We start from the raw sequence: 23,711 nt of genomic DNA, 5'->3' as shown, positions 1-23,711 counted from the left end.
CCTTGGACTTAGATGATTAAGGGTTAAAAAAAAGTCTGTTAAAATGTCTAACAAAAACACTGGCAATGTTGTAAACTATTAAGAGTTATCCTATTAGAAAAATATTTTAATTACAAAAGAAATTAAAAAGTGGATAAATAGATCATTAGTGGACATTACCAAATTGTTTATTTTAATTTAGATCAAACTAATGCCTTTCTCTCTTGTTTGAAATCATGTTATATCATGTAAGTCTTATGGCCCAGGAAGGGGAAGGGAATGTGATTTGGGGCTTATCTTTATTAAGGGTAAGTACAGTAAAGTCATCTTATTTATCATGCTTCAGAAAAGGGTGGCTACTGACTAGCTATAATGCATGTTGCCCCAGAGGGGCATTTTCTCTTTATTCTACCCCTGAAGATCAATGTTGATACTAAATTGCACTAATTTTAACTAGCACATCATTCTTATTCCCCAAATCTTGTGTTCTATTTCAAAAGTCAGAAACAAGAAATATAATTTTTTGAAATCTAAACACTATTGTTTAGCCTTAAAGTTATTCAAAAATTCTATTTCACTGTCACTGAAAGGGCTTAAGAAATTAAAGATTTCTGGTAGGAAAGATCAGTAATTCTAAATTTGGAGTCTTAGTTTCCATCATGCCAGGTAACACGTTTGCACTATATCTTTGAAACTCAATATAATACTCAAAACTCTGTGCTGCTGTTAAGTAGGCCTTGTTTGTGTGTGCGCGTGTGTAACACATTCCTTGAATGGGCACAAGTATTGGTTTTCTTTTTCTTTCTTTTTTTTTTTTTGTAGGGGTCAGTGCAATAGAAGTGGTTGTGGAGCATGGCTTGGCTACCCCAGAAGGACTGACCGTCGACTGGATAGCAGGCAATATATACTGGATAGACAGCAATCTGGACCAAATTGAAGTCGCCAAACTTGATGGCTCCTTAAGAACTACACTAATCGCCGGAGCCATGGAACACCCCAGGGCCATTGCTTTGGACCCAAGATATGGGTAAAGAAGTTTGCCTTTTACAGATTCACTTTGGCATAAAAAATAATCTTTTAAATGAATACTGAATTCAATTATCTCATAAATTATGAGTCAGATTGCTTATTTTGCAATGTACGTATATGTTTATATATGTATAATTATGTATATTTATGTCTAATGTATGTCTACGTCTATATATATTATATATATAACATATATATATAAAATCAGTTTAAGTTTATTAGCATAAATTTGGTTATAAGGTTGCTTACGTAGGTACCTTTAGAGGATAGAAATATCTTTTTTCTAAATATGGGCATTAAGCCCTATTGAAAGCTATTGCAACTCAATTTTGAAGCAGTAATTTAATGAATTTCTCTGTGACGTGTCAAAGAGATGCTATAATTGTTTCTAACGGTTCCAAACCACAGGACCAGTCTCTAGTACAAATAGTCATAGATGTCAATTGCACCACCTCTTATGTATTTTATAAGTACTTGGAGTCAGTTTAAAAGAAAATTAGTATAAGGCTGAAGGAATTCAGTGATGAGACACTGACTTTTGGAGTGTTGGAAAGACAAGGCGCATGATTCTTGAAAACAAGGTCAGATGTTGAGTGACTCAGCTCATTGGCCCTGGTGTTCCCTTGCGTGCTCCTCTGGAGAGACACTGGAAAACAAGGGTTCCAATTTCTATTCGCTCACTTATTCTCTGGAGAATCCACTTAACTCTATTATCTTCCTTGAAAGTTCAGTTTTCTCTTTCATAAATCAGGGACGATACCTTTATCATTTGGTTGTTTTAGAGGAGATGGTGAATATGTGGAAGATAAGATGTAAATGATACAGATGAGAATACCGTTATTACTGTTGATTGTTTATTTCCTGGGCAATTATTTTACAAATCCAAAACCATTGTCAAGACTCACGGTTAGCAGATCAGAATTTTTTTAAAATTCATTTTTATTTCGATTAATTTATTTTTTTGTCTCTGTACCTTCAAGTAATACAAAGCCCAGGGAACACCAAGGAGGAAGGAGAATCAGCCAGGAGGTAGTTTAATGAAATGCAGAAGAGAGAAAAGGGAGCCTGTGTTTAAGTCACCTTCCTGACCGCAGTTTCTGGCTGGTGCTCTGGTTTATGCTGAAGTATAGAAATCAATGAATTAGGAAGTCTGTTTGTTCTTTTCTTCGGTTCATACACAGAAATTAAAGGCCCAAAGCAGCTTGCCTAGAACAGGGCTCCAGATAGGCAACTCTTATGTTTGCTTTACCTCTACACTGTTTTAAATTTATTTATTACTTGTCCAAACTTAAAATATTAAGGTATTTTGTATACAGTCCTGGATATCTGGCTGCTTTTGAAAAAAACAGAGATCTGGAAGCAAGGAGCAAGGCAGTAGCTGTATCTTTTACCTTAGAGATGGGTTCTCTTATTTATACTGTCTACATTTTGCCCATTTTATTCATTAATTCCTATAATAACAGTTCACTGGGAAGAGATATATTATGTTTAGTGAAAAATTCATTTTTTAAAACAGACTATTCCTGAGATTACAGCTAACTTCCTGATTCTGACCCTTTACTTCCCATAAAATTTCATTACCAACAGGGGTTTTACCCTCAATGAAACAACTACTGGTGTGGAATTTTCACCTAGTAGACCTAAGTTGTACCAGTACCTTATACACAGGGGAAACTTTCTGCAGAAGGGAAAGTGATATTTTGGAGAAAGTTGTGGTTTTAGCTTATACACCAATATGGTAGAAAAGCTGTGAGTGCTCTCAAATTACAGATGGCACACAGAGAGAAAAACAAGATACAACAAAAAGGACAAAACAGGCATATGGAAAGCTCTGAAAATAGTCTGACCAAATAAAGCATTAGGTCTGGGAGTTGAAACTTTATTTTCTACAGCTTTGAACTGACAATGCTTAAGAAAAAATTACTTATCGCATTTAGTTTGCAGAGGATCCTACCTGAGAGGAGGAAAAAAAAATAGAGACACAACACATCACTATTACACAACACAAATACTATTTACGTGAAAATATCAGATAGTATTCCAGTGACAAAAGATCTTCAGAAGTAATATATCCTCTAAAAGTTGAAAGTTAGTGTAGAATGCCAGCCTCTGAGTAGGAAAACATGATAATGCTTCTGAGAAAGTCGATGCCTTCTATTACTAATTGCTACTATGAAATTGTACAGCTGATTAAAATAATTACAATGGTAGTAATTTTTTTTCTTAAAAAATGCGTGAAAAAATATACACAAAAATCTTTTTTGGTATAAGTAATCAAAGCTCAGAAGGTTGTATTAATTCATACAACTCTAGTATATGTGCTGCCGAAGCGAGCACATAATTCATACAACTCCAGGAAGAAACTGAAATGTTGTTATGTTTGGGTGTCATGATATAATAGGATTTTTATTGCTAAAAATTATCCTACAGTGGATTGATACAATTAAGATATGAAGTTCACATAAACACCTCTAAAGCCCAGCTGTAGCAATTAAATTTAAAAATGCAATGCAAATATGAAAATATTTTCAGGTTTGGGATATTTTAGTAAAAAGTTCATAATTATTTTTAAACATTGGACCTTACATAAGGTAGGCTGAGAGCATAGTAAAAATACATATAAGCATGCAAACACACACACAGTGAACTGCGAAGCAAAGCGCAAGAAAAGAAACACTGAAAAATAATTTAATTTGATTTAAATTCCACTTAGGGGTTCCTCGGTTGAGTGACTGCCTTTGGCTCAGGTCATGATCCTGGAGTCCTCTTGATTGAGTTCTGTGTCGGGCTCCCTGCTCAGTCTGCTTCTCCCTCCTACTCTCCCCCTTCTCGTGCTCTTTCTCACTCTCTCTCTCAAATAAATAAATACTTAAAAACAAACTAAAAAACTCCACTTACTGCCTTAGTGTTATCTATTCAAATAGAAACATAAAATTTCTCCCTATTTCTCAAAAAATTCAAGAAATACATAAAAAAGGTGTGAATCAAAATTGAAAGAAGCTCCAAAGAAACTTCTTTTAAAAATAGGTATTTTGGGGTAAGTCTACTGGATAATTTTGTTAGAATTATGGTTTCTGTAAATACTATTACTTTCCTACCACATCATAAGCTCTCTAATGGTAAACAAAGTCTAATGGCAAGACATGGTTCCATGTCTATGAAATCCTCTCCCACTCCTGGTATATAAAATTGTGCTGAATATGTTTGTTAAATAAATTAATACAAGCATATTCATAGACTTTTTGTTAACATGTAACTTACAAAACTCAAGGATAATCCTGAAAGGGAGAAGCATAGAGTAAAAGACAGCTAATGGGTAAATACTATAAACTTTGTTTCCAATAACAAGTGAATGAACAAGTTTGCAAACAACCACTTCCCTCCCACAGCATAGCTGAGGAAAAACAAAAAGAACAATAACAACAACAACAACAACAACAAAAATGAGCAATAACATTAGACCAAGAAAACAGGCTTACATCATGTGAGTTTCCTTCATCTCTGAAGGTCCTTTGTGACCTTTTTTTACAGATGCCAAGAAACAAATGTTTTTAATCAACTGCTTTGCTTCCCAGGCATAAAATCCACAGGTTTTCATTTTACATTACATTTTACATTACATTTTACATGCCACATCCCGTTAGTATTTTGGGTTTTGACCCAATATCCAAAGTGACAAGTTATTCCAAGACGGTAAATGGAAGTCTTGGGGAGGAGCCATTTTTCTCTCTTTCCTTTTTAAGGGAATATAATTACTAAGGTGACTTGAATGAGTACATGAATCTCCCCTGAACTTCAAGCTTAGTATTCGGGAGTAAGAAGCACCAGGGAGTTCCCAATTTACAGGGCATTCGCTTTGGGTCTTGAAATGTCTTTGCCTTTGTACTTGTGCAGCTGCATGGTGTCCTCCTGCTCCACTGTGTTTAGATTTTATTTGTCAGAATAACTGGGCTCTGCTATAGCAATTGCAATTTGTTAAAGCAGATATAGTAGTTGTGAAGATTAGTGAAACATCAAAATAAAATTTTAATTTTATCTGGGAATGTTCCTAAATGAAACTAATAAAGATGTTGTTGCTTTTAGAAGACCTAAAGATTGTAGATAAGTATCCTTGTTTTTTGCCAAGATCATTTATTTTCACCTTCTGCAGTTTGACCTGATAGATGATAATGGCCCTTTCATGCCTGTAATGATACAAGTTGTTCATGGTCCATTGACCCAATTTAATCCTGATACACACTTACTCATGAATGCAGGAACTGTAGAATCACTAGACTGTAGTCTCTTTTTTAAAAGCAATTGTGGCTGAATATTTCCATACGTCCTGTAAGAAGAGATATTCAGTCTTTGTGTATTTCAAGAAATAATTCAATCATTGAAATGCTAATACATTTTAACCATAAAAAGAAAGTAATAAGGGAAAAATGATTCTTTTAAAATACCACACTATAAAGTATACAAAAGAGTGCCCAGAATTTTATGAAACAATGATCCTTGAAATCAACTTTCTAAATTGATTGTAAACTGACTTATGGTGAAGTTAAGAACACTTTTAGGAGAACTAATTCTAGAACATGTTCTTTTATAAAAAGTATTGGAAACTTCCCCACTTGAATTGATGAAAGATTAGGACCATTGTGAGCATTACAGAAGAAAGAGCTTAATGCTGCTATGTTTAGTGAAGAAATGAAGGAATCACTTTAGAATGTCTCAAATTATCCCAAGCTATGCCTTTATGGTCCAGTGGAAACACATACTTGAGAGTTTACAGTGCCTACTCTGGTAAACCTATAATATAGAATGCAGAATTGTAGAGTTACTGATGTGTGTGTTGGAATTTCCACAACCACATAAAGGCAGAACTAGGTAGAAAGTTAGAAGAGAGACACCAGTTTTCCACTTGTTATTCAGGCAAAAGACAATGCTCAGAAGTCTTTGGGTCATCAATCCAGAGTGTGAATTACAGCCTTGCCTAGATCCCATGGTGGCTTATCCATAGATATTCAGACTAGCTATCATTCTCAAATTCATTGTTTGCTTTCAGTGATTATTTTTCCTAATCATTTTTAAGCTTGCAAATATCTCTACTCTACCTTGTCTGTCAAGATACCACATAAATTTGATTGATGCTGTATAGGTCTTGTTTCTCATTTTAAATCTTAGTTTTAAAATCCTAAGTGTAAAGGGAAACTGACCACAATCTGCTGTCAGTGAAAAGATGCATGCATCCAAAATTAGATTTGTAGTGAGACACATAATACATCTCATTCATTGTTTTAAAGACATTCAACTACTTAACTTAATAGCCATTTTCCCTTTATGGCAACATATTGTATGTTAGGTAATTTATAAGTAATACATGTATGTGTATATACATGATAGTTTTTTTTCTCATATTAATCTTTAAAAATTAGTCTTTTTAGAAAAATGATTTCTAGCTATAAATTTTTATAAATATCCTCTGGTATTTTAATATTCTTAAAAATTATCTATTTTATTAATTTTGAGTTATTTGCAGTTTTAAACTTTTATTATAGAAATTTTTAAATACACAAAATAGAATGAATTACATAATAAACTTCTTCATATTCATTACCAAGCTTCAACAGTTATCAATACGTTATCCCTGATACATTACTTTGTTTTATCCTTTCTCAGAAGTTTATTTAATTTATTCAAATATTGGTGATTAAAGAATGAATAATTTGGATATTATTTTTGTGGATATGGTCCCATAGCAGGACCAGGAAACTCATCTAATGCTGCCCATGAAACTAAAAGTTCCTTTTTTTTTTTTAACATAAACTCAGATTTTGAGAGACGTTCTTTGAGATAAACCCAATCTTACAACTTCCTCCTCTGAATCCTTTTCTTGTGGCTTTGACTTATAAAACATTCTACTTTCACATACATACTGCTGTGACATTTAAACATTGACAATAGTATTAATTCTCTTTCTGTCTCTCCCTCTCTCCATTTCTTTAACAATTTGGAAATACTTAGAAATTTTGCATTTAAAAAATCAATTCTATGACTATGTGTGGGTGGCATGCTCGTAGAAGCACAAGTCTTTTCTGTGACTTAGTCATCTTTTGTGCTAGATTGTTTACATCCAGGACCTCACCAAATGTTCCTGATAGAGTTTTTACCTACAGATGAGAAAATGGAGTCTGAGATTAAATATTCTGGAGAAAGTAACAGATACCAGTCTTGATCCCAAGTTAGTCTGACATAGAAACATATTGGCATAATTATTTAGTAATATTTTGAGGCTGCCCAGTGCTTCAGAGCTGTCTATGAGCTGTTACTCTTATCAAGGACATCTACATCTTCCTTCTCTCTTCACCACAGTATTTTTTTTTAAGATTTTATTTATTTATTTGACAGACAGAGATCACAAGTAGGCACAGAGGCAGGCAGAGAGAGAGGAAGGGAAGCAGGCTCCGCACTGAGCAGAGACCCCGATGCGGAGCTTGATCCCAGAACACTAGGATCGTGACCTGGGCAGAAGGCAGAGGCTTTAACCCACTGAGCCTCCCAGGCGCCCCTCACCATAGTCTTTTAATGCACATACTTACTAAATTTATTACATAATGTATTGAATTGTGTTTTATTCATTTTGTATTTCAAATTCCTCTGTCCTAGAGACTATATACTTCTCAACAATTCAAGTCGTGGTAAATACTTAGTTTACATCACTCCATATCTCCTTACATAAACATAATATAGATAATATTTTAAAAAAAGAAGAAAGCTTGAATTGTATTTTGAATTTTGTTCCAGAGGATTATTTTATTTTCCAAGGTAATCTACCACATTTATATACTTAAGGATCATTCAAAATACAGAAGAATGAAAAATAGCAAAACAATATATAATTATAGTGAAAAACAGAGGTATTTTTACCAGTAACTTTACCATTTCTCACCAAAATGTTGTCAGAGCTGATAATGGGAAAATTTACTGGACTGTCACTATCTCTCCAATCCTGTGAGTTCTCCCTTCCCAAATCACCATGCTACTCATTGGGTTCTTCTTTGAAAATAGAAAAGGCAACTACAATTTATTGATTAGCAAACATGGCCTTATCATCTGCCAGATGTTTTCCCTTTCCTATTTTATTTAGTGACATGACATTAAAGAATTTGATGTTAAAAGCATCAAATCAGAAGTTAGGCTGCCCAGTTTTCCATCTCCCTCTGCCAATTGCTAGCTGTGTAGCCCAAGTAATTTAACTTCTCTAAGCTTGTTCTCCCATCTCTAAAACTTAGATAACTTTAGCCATAGCCTCATGATTGATTAAATGAGATGATCTATAAAGCTGAAAATAGTATTTTGGCTAAAAATAGTATTTAACATATAGTAAGCGCTTAAAAATATGAAGAGTAATTATGATTGTGGAGTTATTGCATAACTGCATTAAATATACCATAGAAACATGCATCAGCAGTTTAAACCACTGTCAATTGAACATAAAACATCCATTGCCTAATAGGCTTAAAAATCAAATGCAGGACATGAGGCACTTAATGTGTCATTGTGTCTAACTGTTTGTACACCATGAATTTGTAGAGTCTTAAATAGTATTTGGTTTAAAAAAGATGATCTTTAACATATGAAAAATGGTGTTTTAACAATCTCATGTTTGTATATATGAAAGTATAATGATTTCCTCTGTTTTCCCTCTATATCTTTTGTCATATGATCTATTTCATTGCTATGAATCTAAATATCATCTCTGTACTGATGATTTCCAAATTCATGTGTCCAGCCCTGCCTTCTCTGAACTTCACCCTGGCATACCACACAGCTTCCTGAACACTTCCTTTTGGATGTCTTGAAATCTTAAGATTAAGAAAAAAAATGAAAGTAAAGTTTTGATTGCTCTTCACACCCAACCACAGTCAATTCCCAGGTCTTAGAATCTGTTCCTCTTTCATTTTCTCCATTTTACTTATGGATTCCCTGCAAACCCTCTTCCTTGCACTTACTCTGACTTTACTGAAACAAGAAACACAGTCACCTATGATTTATTCTCTACTTCATTTCCCTACATTCAGTCATCAGATAGTCCTGGCAACTCCACCTCCAAATATACTTTGAATCCATTCACCTTTCTTCCCTTCCACTACCATACTCCAAACCACTGTCATCCTTGGCTGTTCCTTTAAAATGACCACCTGATATGTCATTCTCTTGCCTCACTATCATCCACTTATGTATGATACCATGTTTCACCCCTGCTTAAATGAGCTTCCTATTCCCTTGGAATAAAGTCCCAAATAATTGCGTTAGACTACAAAACCCGTTAGGTCGCACTCTTCAAATCCATTCTCTTCCTTTTTCCTCCTTACTCACTGCATTGGTCTTGTTTCTATTCCTCAAATCACCCACTTTCCCCACCCCCGTTAAGACTTTCATATCTGCTGTTTATTTTGCTCGTCATGCTCTTTATACTGTTTTACTTATACTTTAGATTCAATGTAAATACAACCTCCTCAAAGTCCTTTTTTTCCCTGATCACCTTCTGTAAGTGGATCACTTACCTACTATTCTCTCCCGTAATGAAATTTTCCTTCCGCATATTTTAGAAGCTGCAATCATATATTCCTGTGTTTATTTAGTCTGTCTTCTCCACTGGACTCTAAGCCCCGAGTGGGTAGAAAATACATCTGTTCCTTTTGAGACTGTTTACCTGCCAGTGTCTAGCATATAGTAGGCACTCAGTAAACCTTTGTGAACTCAATGGCTGAAGCAATTGCATTATTTATTTTTCTTCAGAATTCTTTTCTGGACAGATTGGGATGCCAATTTTCCTCGCATTGAATCTGCCTCCATGAGTGGAGCTGGAAGAAAAACCATCTACAAAGACATGAAAACTGGAGCTTGGCCTAATGGACTAACTGTGGACCACTTTGAAAAAAGGATAGTTTGGACAGATGCCAGGTGATCTTTTTCTTCTGTATTTTCTGTTACCTTTCTCAGATAGTTATTTGTAAACTCAAAAGATATCCTAACATGCATGTATCGTGTATGCACACTTTGAAACTGGTGGTGATTTTTTTATTTTTCATTATGATGGTGGTGATTTTTGTTTGTTTTTGTTATGATAGGCTTTTTTCTTCTTTCTACAAATCAGATACAGACCCATGAAATATTTTTTAATAAAACATTTTCTCTGGCATTTATCTAGGTAGTATGATAACATCACTGGACTACTTGAATAAGTTCCAATAAAATTAATGTATTTACATTTCTGTAGGTCAGATGCTATTTATTCAGCCCTCTATGATGGGACAGCGATGATAGAAATCATTCGAGGTCATGAATATCTTTCCCATCCCTTTGCTGTGTCTTTATATGGGAGTGAGGTCTACTGGACGGACTGGAGGACCAACACACTGTCAAAAGCCAATAAGTGGACAGGGCAGAATGTCAGCGTGATTCAGAAGACAAGTGCACAGCCATTTGACCTTCAGATATACCACCCCAGCCGTCAGCCCCAGGGTAAGTGCTGGTAGTGAATTAACCACCCAGATAGTATTTTCACTTTAATCATATAATATTTGAACTGTAAAATATCTTTTATGCATTAAGTTATTAATATTTTATGTATATTGTGTTGTAGAAGTGGTTCCAGCCTTTATTTTAATTAGTACATTTTTTTCTTCCCTTTTCATTTATTTCACATAGCAATAAGGAAATCTTAGAAATCAAGGGTTTTATACAAAGTCCCACATTTTAAGTCACTGCTTGTATCAATAAAGGATACTATGGGAAGTTGTAGAAGGTCTTCAGATTTGGAATCTATCACCTGATTATGATCAGAAGATTAGATGAGAACACCAAGAACACATTGATATTTCCCCTAAATGATCCCTGTGAACTATATTGGGAGGAGAAAGAATGGTGTATTAAAAAAAAAAAATTGAGCATCTCCTTGAGCTTTTCTATTTTAAGAGAATTGAGATCACATGAGCCTGTGTGCCACCTCTCCCCATGTATCCAACATTTTGGTTCAATAGTACTCTCCATCCTGGCTTTGTGATTTCATTTCTTCTATCAGTCCTTGCCTGACATTCTTATACTTCTTTTTCTTTTTTATTCTTACATTTCTTTTTCCTTTTTGTTTTTATTTTTTCCTGGATAGTATGGCTATTTGGTGTAGCATCAGCTCATCCTTTTATACCTCTTGGTGGAGACTTCCCCTTTACAATGTGTACCATAACCTATGAGAATCTCATTCCAATGTAAATAATGCTTCCTTATTATTAGCATGTGTTTACTTGAGACATCTGATGCTCAGATGACAACTATTCCCTAGAGGTTATATTTTCTCCTTTTCTCTCCCTTTCAGTAGTAGGGAGACAGATCTTCCACTCCCAGAAATGCACTGGTCTTATGGACCTCACTTCAAACCTTATTTTAAATTTGTGTTATATTCTTTACACCTAGACATGACTAAAAATGCTCACCTCTGTGGTCTATAAATTCTACTTTTATCCTTTTTCTTTCTTCAATATTTGACCTTCATTCTCTATCGATACTATTACTTCTACCAAAATTTCCTCATCTGTAAAATTTTCTGTGCCTTCTCTTTAACAGAGTCTGATTGAATCTAGTTTCCTTCTTAAATACTTTCAATTTCTGTTTCAATTTTCTTACATAAGAGATCCTTCTTTGTCATGTGGGAGTTTCTATACACCATGTACTATGTGAGCAATCATGTTAATCCTTTTCTGTCACTTATAATTTTTTGTTCTTTTCATCTTACAAATCTGTCCAACTTGAAGACATTAAGGGGAGAAATATAGCTTAGTCACTTTTGTGCTTATAGGCATTCAGTAAATATATTGGATTTAATTAAATTGAAATAAATCAGGAAATCATGATTCTGACCAGCAATAGGCCACCAGTACAATAAGAAAAAGATGCTCTTTTCTAAAACTTTTCTTCAGCATGAGAGAGTATCTAGTCATAAACACTGTATGTTGATTACAAACATAGGATTGGTTTTAATTTTTATAAATGCAAAAATATGTACTTATATATTTTTGTGCCTAGGCTGGTACTTTTTATGTGATTTTTATATTTAGAGTAATTTAAATGAATTGGGCCATGAAATACGGCCTGGGTTTATGTATTACAACATTCCCCTCCTCAAAATAAGATCAATATATTTTCATTTTCTAACTGTCTGATTTGTCCACATGGACATGAACCCTAGCAAAGTGACAGAATGGAAATGAAAATGATACTTTCAAGTTCTTCTCACATTTTTACATATATAGAAAGGAAGTAAGACAGTCAATATACAGTAGACCCCTCCTCCATGCTTTCACTCTCTACCGTCAACCATGGTCCAGAAGCAGAAGGTCCTCCTTCTGAACTACCATTAGAAGGTCATAGTAGCCTAACACTACGTTACAATGCCTATGTCATTCACCTCACTTCATCTCATCACATAGACATTTTATCATCTCACATTATCACAAGTGCCAGGGTGAGAATAATATGATAAGATATTTTGAGACAGAGAGATACCACATTTACATAAATGTTATAAATCATATAGTATTACAGTTGTTCTTTTTTTGTTATTAATTATTGTTGTTAATCTATTACTGTGCCTAACTGATAAATTTGACTTTATCATAGATATGTATCATAGATATGTGTGTATAGGAAAACAGATGATATATATAGGGTTTGGTACTATCCCTGGTTCTAGGCATCTACTTCAGATATCTCCTCCCCAGATCATGGGAGATTCCTGTAATTCATTTTTTAGTGGGGAGATTTTCTGGACATCTTTACTTAACTTGAAAGATGATTTATATGAGACTCCTACCATCTGCATAAAATAGGGAAGTTTTCACTGTATGGATCTGATTTAACATAGAGGATTCAGGGCAGATATTCTAGTCTTTATATACCTTTAGAGAATGTCACCTGTGGTGAGACCTTGCTATTTCCTAAATGAAATTCACTCAGTTTCCAATTTTGAGAATGATCAGAGAACATTCTACTTTTCCCCCATTATAAGGATCACTGAGCATATAACAATCATTATCCATCCTGTTTATCTGCTTCAGTGAAGTAACACTTCCACTGCTAGGGGAAAAAATGTCTAAAAAGATGCAGGAATATATTGACTATTTTATTACCAAGGTAGAATTGTAGTAAAAATGTTGACAAAGGTTCAGTGTTAACACAAGTAAAATAATCATAGCCCCCTGTTTTCTTGTGAATAATAATGCAAAGTTCATGAAAAAATAATTTTAAAAATATGTCATTCAGTGCTGTAAAATTAAAATATGTGTTTAAAAATAAATAAATAAAGGTTAGAAATAATTCCTTGAAGTTATCTAATCTTCCAAGTAGGAAATTAATGAATGCTTTAACACCAGTTATCATACATTCACCTTGTGCATAAATTTCCAGGTTGATTTTTGAACAGTTATGCAAAACTTTTAAGAAAAGAAAATGTATTTTAGATCTTTTGGTTCCTCATGTTATTGCTATATGGAATTAACAAGAAACAAATCAAAGCTTAGACATATGCAATATAAAAGAGCAATTGTGGATATTTTAAATCTATTTTTTTTCAGGGTATGAGGGAGCTGAGCTTAGAGTTAATGGAATGGCCTTGGTAGCTCAACTGCTTGGGTTCAAACCCCAAGCCTATGATTTACTAGTTGTATAATTTGGGGCAAGTTACTTAACTTCCTTAGGGCTTGGTTTCTCCATCTGCAAACTGGAGAAAATTATAGGGTCTATATCAAAGGATCTAGTAAAAGAGTTTAAGTCATTTAATACAAATATTTTAAACGTGTAAATACATGAAAAGTTCTTGGAAGTGTCTCACATATAATCAGTGCTATGTATTTACATGCTTAAGTAAATAAAAATTAAAGAGTTATACTTATTGGGGTTCCTGGTGGTTCAGTCAGTTAAGTATCTGACTCTTGATTTCAGCTCAGGTCATGATATAGGGGTCATGAGATAAAGCCCAGGCTGGGCTCCATGCTAGCGAGGAGTCTGATATTTCCTTTCTCCTTCCTCCTCTGTTCCTCCCCTGTTCCCTGAGTCTGTCTCTCTCTCAAATAAATAAATAAATAAATCTTAGAAAAATAGTAATAGCTGTTGAAATCATACCATTTTCCTAACCTTTTGTTGAAATTTAGGTTTCATTACTTTTTTTGAGTCCTTTTTGAATACATATTGTCTCACATTTCAATAATTCACATTAGGGTTAACATTATACTTTTCTATATCATAGCAGTTTTTTAAAAGAAAAATGCCAATAAAAATGTGAATCACAGCTCTAAAGAAGAGCAATATGGTTGATCTTTCAACAGAATTCAGATGTACTTAGGTGACTAGGCTATCAAACCTACTTTCAAAGGTATATCCATTTTCCCAGCTCCCAGAGCAAAAAACATCCCAACATTTTTTTCTTGTAGTTTCCAACAGAGATGTTGAATATCACAATAATAAATAAAGTTATCATTGTTTATGAACTACTATGTGCCATTTAATTGTCACTTTTTTCCCCTAGTCATTAGAACCACCTAACAAGATAGTTGTTTTCATTTCCTATGAGGAAACTGAAGCTCTGGGAAGTGAATGAAATAAGCTGGCTCAGAGAAATATACTTCATCAAAGGCAAACCCAGGTTCCCAATGATCATGACCAACCTCCCACTCCATGTTTCATTGTTTTCTAAATTAAGAAAACTTTCTTTTTTTAAGTACACTTCACACCCAGCATGGAACCCAATGTGAGACTTGAACACACAACCCCGACCTCAAGAGCCGGGCTGAGACCAAGAGTCTGACATTTAACTGAGTAAGCCAGCCAGGTGCCCCAAGAAAGCTTTGTATCTCTTTAAATTTAATATCACATTTCATTTTTTAAAATTTCATATCTTTTAAATTTTTGTGTCTAAATTTTGTATATAAATATTTGTAAATAATTTGTAAACAATATTTTTGTAAATAAATTTTTGTATCTAAATTTTGTATCTTTTAAATTTTGTATCTTTTTAATTTTGTATCTAAGTGTAAAACACTTAGCATTCTCCCCTGCTATCATTGATGCCTTATAAATCTCTTCTTAGTAACTACATATTTTCACAGCACATGTGACTATCAATATATCCTCACTATTCATCTAATATTGGACAATTTGATTTTAGTTCATTTCTATCCTATCATCAATAATTTTAAACATGTTTCTATGCACAAATATTTATCTGCACTTAATAACCTTGGATTTTGTTGTTATTGTTGTTAGAAAGTCATATGATCTTATTTGCCAGAAACACATAGATGAACATAAGCCCTCCTGAGAAGGAAAGTATCACTAAACCCTAATGAAAATTAAGTTATAGTCTTTCTTGTATGGTCTTATTATCTATTTATTTATTTTAAAAAGTCTACTCTCTTGGCCACTTTCAAATATGCAATACAGTATTAATAACTAAAATCATCCATACTGTACATACATTCCCATAGTTTATTTATTTTATAGATAGAAGTTTGTGCCTTTTGACCCCTTCATCCATTTCAACCAACCCCCACTTCTTCCCTCCAGCAACCAGAAATTTGATCTCTGTATCTATAACTTCAGTGTTTTATTGTTGTTGTTTTGTTTTGTTTTGAAGATTCCACATATAAGTGAGATCATATGGCATTTGTATTTCTTTGTTTGACTTATTTCTCTTAGTGTAATGCCCTCAATGCCCATACATGTTGTTGCAAATGACAAGATTTCCTTCCTTTTTATGATTAAATATTATACGTATATATATATACACACACACATACATACACCAAATTTTATGTGTGTGTGTGTGTATATATATATATATATATATATGCACATATATATATACCAAATTTTCTTTATTCATTCATCTATTGATAGACTCTTAGATTGCTTCCATGTCTTTGCTGTTATAAACAGTGCTGCAATGAACATGGGGGTGCATATGACCTCTCCTGTGCCAAAAAAGCAAAACAAGAAAGTTTAGCATAAAGTAGGGATACAAAGTAGTGGTTTTATGTTGACAGCTACGGTAGGGATTGAGGGCAAAAATTTGAATGTAATATATTGGGAAATTTGGAATAAGAACTTCAAAGTGACTAGGGTAATCACATTTTATCCCCTTATGCTTTTGGAAGATTTATATATATTCATCCTATTCCACTGACTGGATTAATAACTGGACACATTAACCTAAACTCTCTATTATATCTGGCATGTATTGGCAATTTATAGCATGTAGTTGATACTTACATCCACCTACTGAATGAACACATGAGAGGATGTTGTTTCCTTAGCATAGAGAGAAGATGTATAAATAAACACATTTGTTACATTCATAATAAGCAAGAACACCAAAATCATAGATTTCTCTTTAAGGTGAAAATGAATAATTAACATTAATGAAGCCATCTAATTTAAATATATCTTTATCAGTAAAACACAGTTATTAATTGAATAAATTCTGAGTGCATTACAAAAACAGCAACAACAAAATTTATAATAAACCATTTTTGAGAAATGTGTTAGTTTTGTTCAGATAATGAGATCTGGGCTTGTATGATTAAGCGTTAAATTGAAATTATATCATCATCCTGACTTCATGATAATAAGGAAAGTATGCACTTATATTGTGTTTTTATTAGTCTTTTACAGGTATTACTTTCAATCTGTGCAAAGATTTGCAGGAAAAAAATTCTCCCTCTGAGGCTTTCTCTCTTCAAGTCACATACCACGATTCACAAAGTCACATACACGATTCAGATTTCACCTCCTTCATGTTCATGCTTAACACCATAGGAAGTCCCTTAGCACTTAGAACTTGTATGATTATTTAATATTTTCCTAACGCTGTTTTATTTACCCAACTACATTATAAAATATTTGAGTAAGGGAATGTCACTTATTTATTTATGTCAACTACATAGTTAAGTCCTTTATAATAATATTATTAATTATAATAGCATCTGGCGCTTGCTAATTTTCATTGCAATTCCATGAGGAAGGTTTTAGCAACATAGTTTATAGATAAGGAATCTAAGGAAGTCAAACACTAAGTAATTTCCTCAAGGTCTAATAGCCAGAGGATATTTGTTCAGTTATCTGACTTTGAGGAAACTGACCTCAGAACTCTCCTTAACCTTTAAACTCTATAGTAGGGTCATGGAGTTCATGTTTGAGATTCTTCTTGGAATTATTATTTCATGTCACCAGATGGCAGTATAGAGTCAAGTTTTGTTGATTATTTACAAGGGACAGACTAATTCTTACCTTCTTGGAGTTTATAGTCGAGAAGGGGAACAGACTAACTTAACAATGAAGGTCAGTAAAATAACTGTTATTATGGATGGATTTTGAATGTAAAAGGTAGTAAATATATTTTAAAAGGTGTAGGATGAGGTCCTGAAAAGACCCTTGGTTAGTCTAGTTCAATCCATCCTCTATCACTCACTAGGCTTGTCAACTGAGGCAAAATAATTAACTTCTGGGGCCTCGATTACTCATTTGATGGTTGAAGCAGCTAGAGGTAAGGAGGGAATAAATGGGAAACAGATTGGGCAGGACTCAGACCATGGTGGAATTTAAATGGTCCTTTCAAGGAATTTTAATTTTTGTCCCCTAGGGTGGGTGGTTCTAGTGATTTCACACTTGAGTGTGCATCTGAATTATCTGCAGGGATCACTAAAATACAGATTTCTGGGCTGCACTCAAGAGCTTTTGATTCAATAGGTCTAGCATGTAGCTTGAGATTTTGCATTCTTAGTAAGTTCCCAGGGGATGCTGATGTTATCTAAAGAACTACAGTCCTAAGTAAAAGAGTAAATAAGTTTTAAATATTTGGTCAAAGAAGTGAAAATAGCAGGTTTGGGTGCTAGAAACTTGACTCCATTTGTGAGAGGGATGGACTGCGGAAAGACAGCACTGTAGGAAGGAGACTGGTAAGGAGACTAGCTATAGATCAGGAGGTAGCTAATGCCAAAATCTGGGAGCCTATCATAAAAGCAGGGAGAATGGTATGAATGAGAGACACTTAGAAACAAAATTAATTAAAAAAAAAAAAACAGTGATAGCAGTTGTAGAGTAGGGGAGATTGGGAAGAAAAGGAAGAATTTGAGATGGCCTTGTGTTACTAGTTTCTGTAATTGGCTTCATGATCAAAATATGACATAGAGTCTGCAGGATTGGTTTAAGACAGGAATCAACAAACTTTCTCTGTGAAAGGCCTGACAGTAAGTGTTTTAGGCTTTATAGGCCATATGGTCTCTGTTGCAACTATTCAACTCAGCTGTTGTGTGAAAGTAATCCCATAGAAAATGAACTATTGTACTTTTGTTCCAATAAAATGTAATTTATGGACAGAAATTGTGTGTGTGTCTATTATTTATTTAACAGCATTTATATAGTGCTTAGTATTTGTTGGGTATCTTCTAAGTGCTTTAAAAAGAAACTAAAGTGTTTAATCTTTGCAGTGATTTCACTTTACAGATGAAAAGTTAGGATAGATAATGGTATGCCGTCAGAATAGGACAAAATAGAAATTAGAATTTCATATACTTTTCATGTGTTATGGATATTATTCCTTTTTAAAAAATAATTTAGTTACTTATTTGAGAGAGAGAGCATGCACGAGCAAGGGAGGGATAAAGGGAAAGGTGAGAAAAGATCTTAAGCACACTCCATACTGAGCACAAAGCCTGACATGGGCTCTATCCCAGGACCCCAAGATCATGACCTGAGCTGAAACGAAGAGTCAGATGCTTAACTGACTGCTAAGCTACAGTATTAACCTGTAGGCCAAGGTCTACTGGTACCTGGTTTAAAGGATAAACAAGAAATAGACTTTTGATACATTCAATTTGAGGTACCGCTGGGATATGATTGAATATTCAGGGCTGCAAAGGCAAGGAGATTTTGAACTAGAAGTAGAGCTTTGGTAGTCATTCAACTTTAAGTTGAAGGCAAGATGATAGGTGAGATTTCCCAAGAATGTTACAGAAAATGAGAAGAGGCCAAAGACAGAACTTTCAAGAAAATGAACACTAAAGAGGAAGGGAAGGCAGAATGCTGAGGAGGTGACCAAGAAATTCCAGAACCAAAGAGAACACAGTCAGATGAATAAAAAAAGCAAAAATGAAACTAACAAAAAACTAAGAAAGGTGTCAAGATGACAGTGGTCAACAGAGTTAATTCTCCGGGAGAAGTCAAGAAAGACAAAGACATAAGTATATTCATTGGATTTGGCAACTTGGAGGATGGTCTGCTGTAATTTTATTTAGGACAATTTACGTGGAGTTGTTTGTATATGTCCTAGTGATCATAAGTTTGTCTGAGGTTGAGTATTATTATTAATTTTTAAGTCCTTTTTACTAAAATAATATAAATTATTAAATAAAAGAACAATGTTGTTAGGTAACAGGATGCAAATGCAAGAAAGACAACTTTCATGATACTTAGCTTATGCAATGTCATAACCGGAAGGAAGACTCTAGAGCCAGACTATTTGGGTTCACATTTTAATTTTGTACTATCCTGACTACATAACCATTATTTATCCTGTTTTTTTCGTGTGTAAAATGGAATCATTGTGAAAGATTAAACAGGTTAGTTTCCTTTTAAAGCACTTAGAAGATAACAACAAATACTGAGCACTATATAAATGTTATTAAGTAAATGACAGAAAGATAGATAGACAGACAGACACAGACAAAATTTCCTTAGTTACTTTGTTTCACCCATCAGTATCCCTCTCTTCTGTTTATAAGAGGAGTTGTTTGTAAACATGGAGAAAGTACAACTTCCTTCTTTTGTTGCAAACCTTCTCCAGTTCAGCAGGTTGGCATTCCTCTGTGTCCTCTCTCAGTTCAAAGATGTTTTCTTAATCACAGCTTCAGTTGTGATTTAATATCAAGTGGAGTTCAGTTTTTCCATGAATCCAGAAGGATTTCACCACTCTGATGTTGTTGTTCTTGTTCTCAGTTTTCTTCTACATTTCTTTAGGTGCTGTGATTGGAATCTGTTCCTGAAATAATTTGAGAATATGATTGTCACTTTAAATACAGAGAGTTGCAAATACTTTATCTATTAGACTTTCACCAATTACCAGATGTTTTCCCTTTTTGAAGAAACTTCTCTTTCTGAAAATAATTCAGTTCAATGGGGACCTAATATGTATTTGTTCATATAAATAGTGCTGTTTTCCAGGAACCATTTTATTTCACTTTCAAAGACAGGCTACTGAATCAATCATCCCTTTCAATTTTCTTCTTGAAACCCAGTGACTGGCAAATGAGCAAAAAATTTTATACAACACTTTAATGACAATATCCCTTGGCAAAATCAAAACCCAGAGACAAAATGAATGAGGCATGAGGGGTTTATTCACAGTTACAAGAATTAGATTAATTTTATATACATATATATAAATTATATATATATAATTATATATATATAATATATATTAATATATATATATATAAATATATATATATATATTCCAAGGCAGTATCCATCCCACATCCCTACTTTGTAAAGCATCCATGAATCATTACAAGAATGAATGAGTCTAAGGGAATTGGCTCATTTAGAAGGGTAGTATGTATAATGGGTAGAGGCTCATACTCTAGAATCTGAAACCTATTTCCCTCTTAATAGTTCTGTGATTTAAGTCCTCTCGAAATTAAGTTTACTCTTCTATAAACAAAACTGGTAAGAAGAATAAAGGATATAATGCTTACAAAGCACTTAACACATTTTCTAGCATATTGTGATAAAAATAAATTATTCCATTTTAGAACCTTTACTCTTTCCATCAATTTTTATCTCACTTGCCTATTATGTTATGACAGTATAAGGAGAACTGCGGGCTATTTCGCAAAGAGTAGTTTTAACATTGAAATGATAGAAGTACCTACTACAATTGCTTCAGGAAAATATTTCTATGGAAAATGAAACTTTTATTGGCAACATTTATAAGAAAATTAGCCAATCTTATTTTGAAAAATAAAAAAAAAAAGATTCCAGATTCTAAGAATATTAGTAATAGATAGTAATATCATTGCTCCTTTAGAGGACAAAGTCACTTATAAAACTTGAAGGATTTCATTTAGACTTATAAATATATTTAATCATAGGCAATATTTATCAAATTAATAAGAAGGTTTAAGAAAAAAAAAGAAATACTCTTGATACCTTGTTTCAATGTGGTGGAGCTGAATCTCAAATATTTGCAAATTACTTAAATCATCTAATTCCACAGCTTACTTTATCAAGATCTAACTACCTGTCATAAAAACCAAATTTCTCTCTACTTCCATATGTTTACATATATACATATATGTATATGTATGTAGAGATACATATACATATATCTGTGTCTGTATATAGTGTATGTGTGCCCCCATCCTACATCTTATTAACGGTGTTAAAAAAATATTGTTTCCCTGTTTGATTTGATTTGGTTTGCTTTGCTTTGCTTTTTGAGAGGTGGGGGGGGGGTGCAGAGAGAGAAAATCTTAAGGAGGTTCCATGCCCAGTATGGAGCTCCAGGTGGAGCTCGACCTCATGACCCTGAGATCATGACCTGTGCCAAAATTAAGAGATGCTTAACAACTGAGCCAACCAGGCACCCCATCCCTTGACTATTTAGTAGCTCTTTATTTCAAATATTTATGTACTATCAAAGGGGGATTTATTTTATTTTACATGAATTCTATTTTAAAATGCTAGTATTTCTAAGAATGGCAAGCTGCTGTGAAATAGTTAAATCAAAATGCTTTCACCTTTACTTGTAGTTGATACCAGCAACTTTGAAGAGATGAAGATTCTGACTGAGGTGAAGTGAAAGGCAGCTGATATCAAAGCAAGGAGGAATTTTTATGATTTGAGTAAACCTGTGAGGCTTCTATAATGAGGTGCTTAGAACTTTATGCAGTACTGAGACCCTAGTAGAAGAGAGAGGGGAAATGAACAATGAGGAAGAAAATGAGAGTTGAAACATGCCAAAGACATGTTGCTCCCTCATTCCTACTATTAATATAAAAAGATAGAATGGGACTCACTTTATCCTCTTATGTTTTGTTGTTTTTTTTCCCTATAACACATAGTCCTCTGCTCCCATTACCAGTTATATAAACTAGCACCCAATTTAGTTTCTTAATAAATCCTATGTTATCTTAAAACCATAGTATAAATTAATGGGTTTTGTTGGTTCATCTGAAAAACTTAATTGCCATTTTTATCATTATTTCTTTGGCAAAATATGATAGAAGTATCAAACAGCTAACCTATAAAAGAATTTATATGCAGGCAGTAAGTTTAGCTGCATTATAAATTGCTATTTTTAAAATATGCAATCTACCTTGGAGCAGTAGAAAAGATTAGTAAAAAAGGAATCATCAAAATTCTTTCTTCTTTTGTATGCTGTTTGATGTACTTGCCTAAGTCATGCAAACCTAAGTGATTTAGAGCCCTGCATTCATTCAAATCCACTAAATACTGAATCCATGGTTCTACTCCAAGGTCAGGATTTTTCAGCCTCTACATCATTCACATTTTCCACCAGATAATTCCTAGTTGGGGGGAGGGGAAGGGCTTCCTTTACATTTCAGGAAGTTTATTGGGATCCTTGACTACTAGTATGCCAGTACTATCTCCTGTCAACCAAAAATGTGTCCATACATTCCCAAAAGTCTCCTGGAGGGACGGGAGGTGGAGATCCACTGTTTTAAATAAGAAAGCCTTTTTGTGATTATAAATTAATCATAAAGATAAAAACTTTGATGTTTATTCAATCAAATTATACAAGTACTATAAATAGCAAGCAAATTAAGAGAATAGAAAAACACCTAAAGTCACTTTTTTAGAATAACTGAAAGTTCATTGGTGTTTTAAGCACTAAATATAACATAATATTCCATGTTTGTTTTTATCCTTTTACAAAGAACTGTGCACAAATAAATGGAAGAAGTATTTGTGGCTTTTAGAATTTTTCTCATTGAAATACATATATTTTATGGAAAATCAGATAAGATTTTTTAGACATTTTATTTTCTACTCCATAAAAATAGAGTACAGTATAAAATTAATCCATTAAATATGTTATAATTTGATGGAAGTACCTTCTAATATTGCTGGGATTTGGTGAAACTAAAGCAATCAGAACATCTTTCACTTGCATGTATTTTATTATATGTGTGTGTTTTGAATAAGAAACTCATTCTAGTTCTTCAACATCGACTGTTAAAATTATAATTTGAAGGCATTTGTCAAAAGTAAAATAGAATTGGGAATTAGTGTTTAATTGTAAGATCCTTCTGAAAATGCATTTCTTTAAAAATGTTAGATTATTTTCTAAAAGAAAAAGTATAATATAGATATTTTATTATATTAGTAATTATTTTGTACCAATAAAGTTTATTAACAGGATGAATATTAGTTACTATAAAAAATGGCTACATGGGAGAAAGAAAAATCTTCCACTTATCTAATAAACTGGGTCCTGGTATTCTGGTTAAAGCAGAATTTTATTATGTAAATAAATATGATACATATTTTATATTGCATCAATATTTGCATACATTTTATTTTAATTTAATGGATAAAATAATTGTTTGGGTTTAAAAGATTTATTTTTGCTGGTGAGAAATGTACTACAA

General features: G+C 33.4%; 1 protein-coding gene across 1 annotated transcript in view; it reads left to right on the top strand.

Moving 5' to 3' along the window:
* LRP1B (LDL receptor related protein 1B) overlaps positions 1-23,711 on the top strand; it is a gene marked incomplete at both ends in the record, with an annotated part of 1,929,835 nt that overhangs the window by 1,284,959 nt on the left and 621,165 nt on the right. The window contains 3 exons of the mRNA XM_080798957.1: positions 802-1,006; positions 9,790-9,954; positions 10,271-10,515. Of these exons, the coding sequence (XP_080655083.1) occupies positions 802-1,006; positions 9,790-9,954; positions 10,271-10,515 (615 nt within the window). The remainder of the gene's footprint in view (positions 1-801; positions 1,007-9,789; positions 9,955-10,270; positions 10,516-23,711) is intronic.

This window comes from Martes martes (assembly GCF_963455335.1).
Source record: "Martes martes genome assembly, chromosome: 3".
Taxonomy (NCBI): Eukaryota; Metazoa; Chordata; class Mammalia; order Carnivora; family Mustelidae; genus Martes; species Martes martes.
This window is presented reverse-complemented; position numbering and strand designations above follow the sequence as displayed.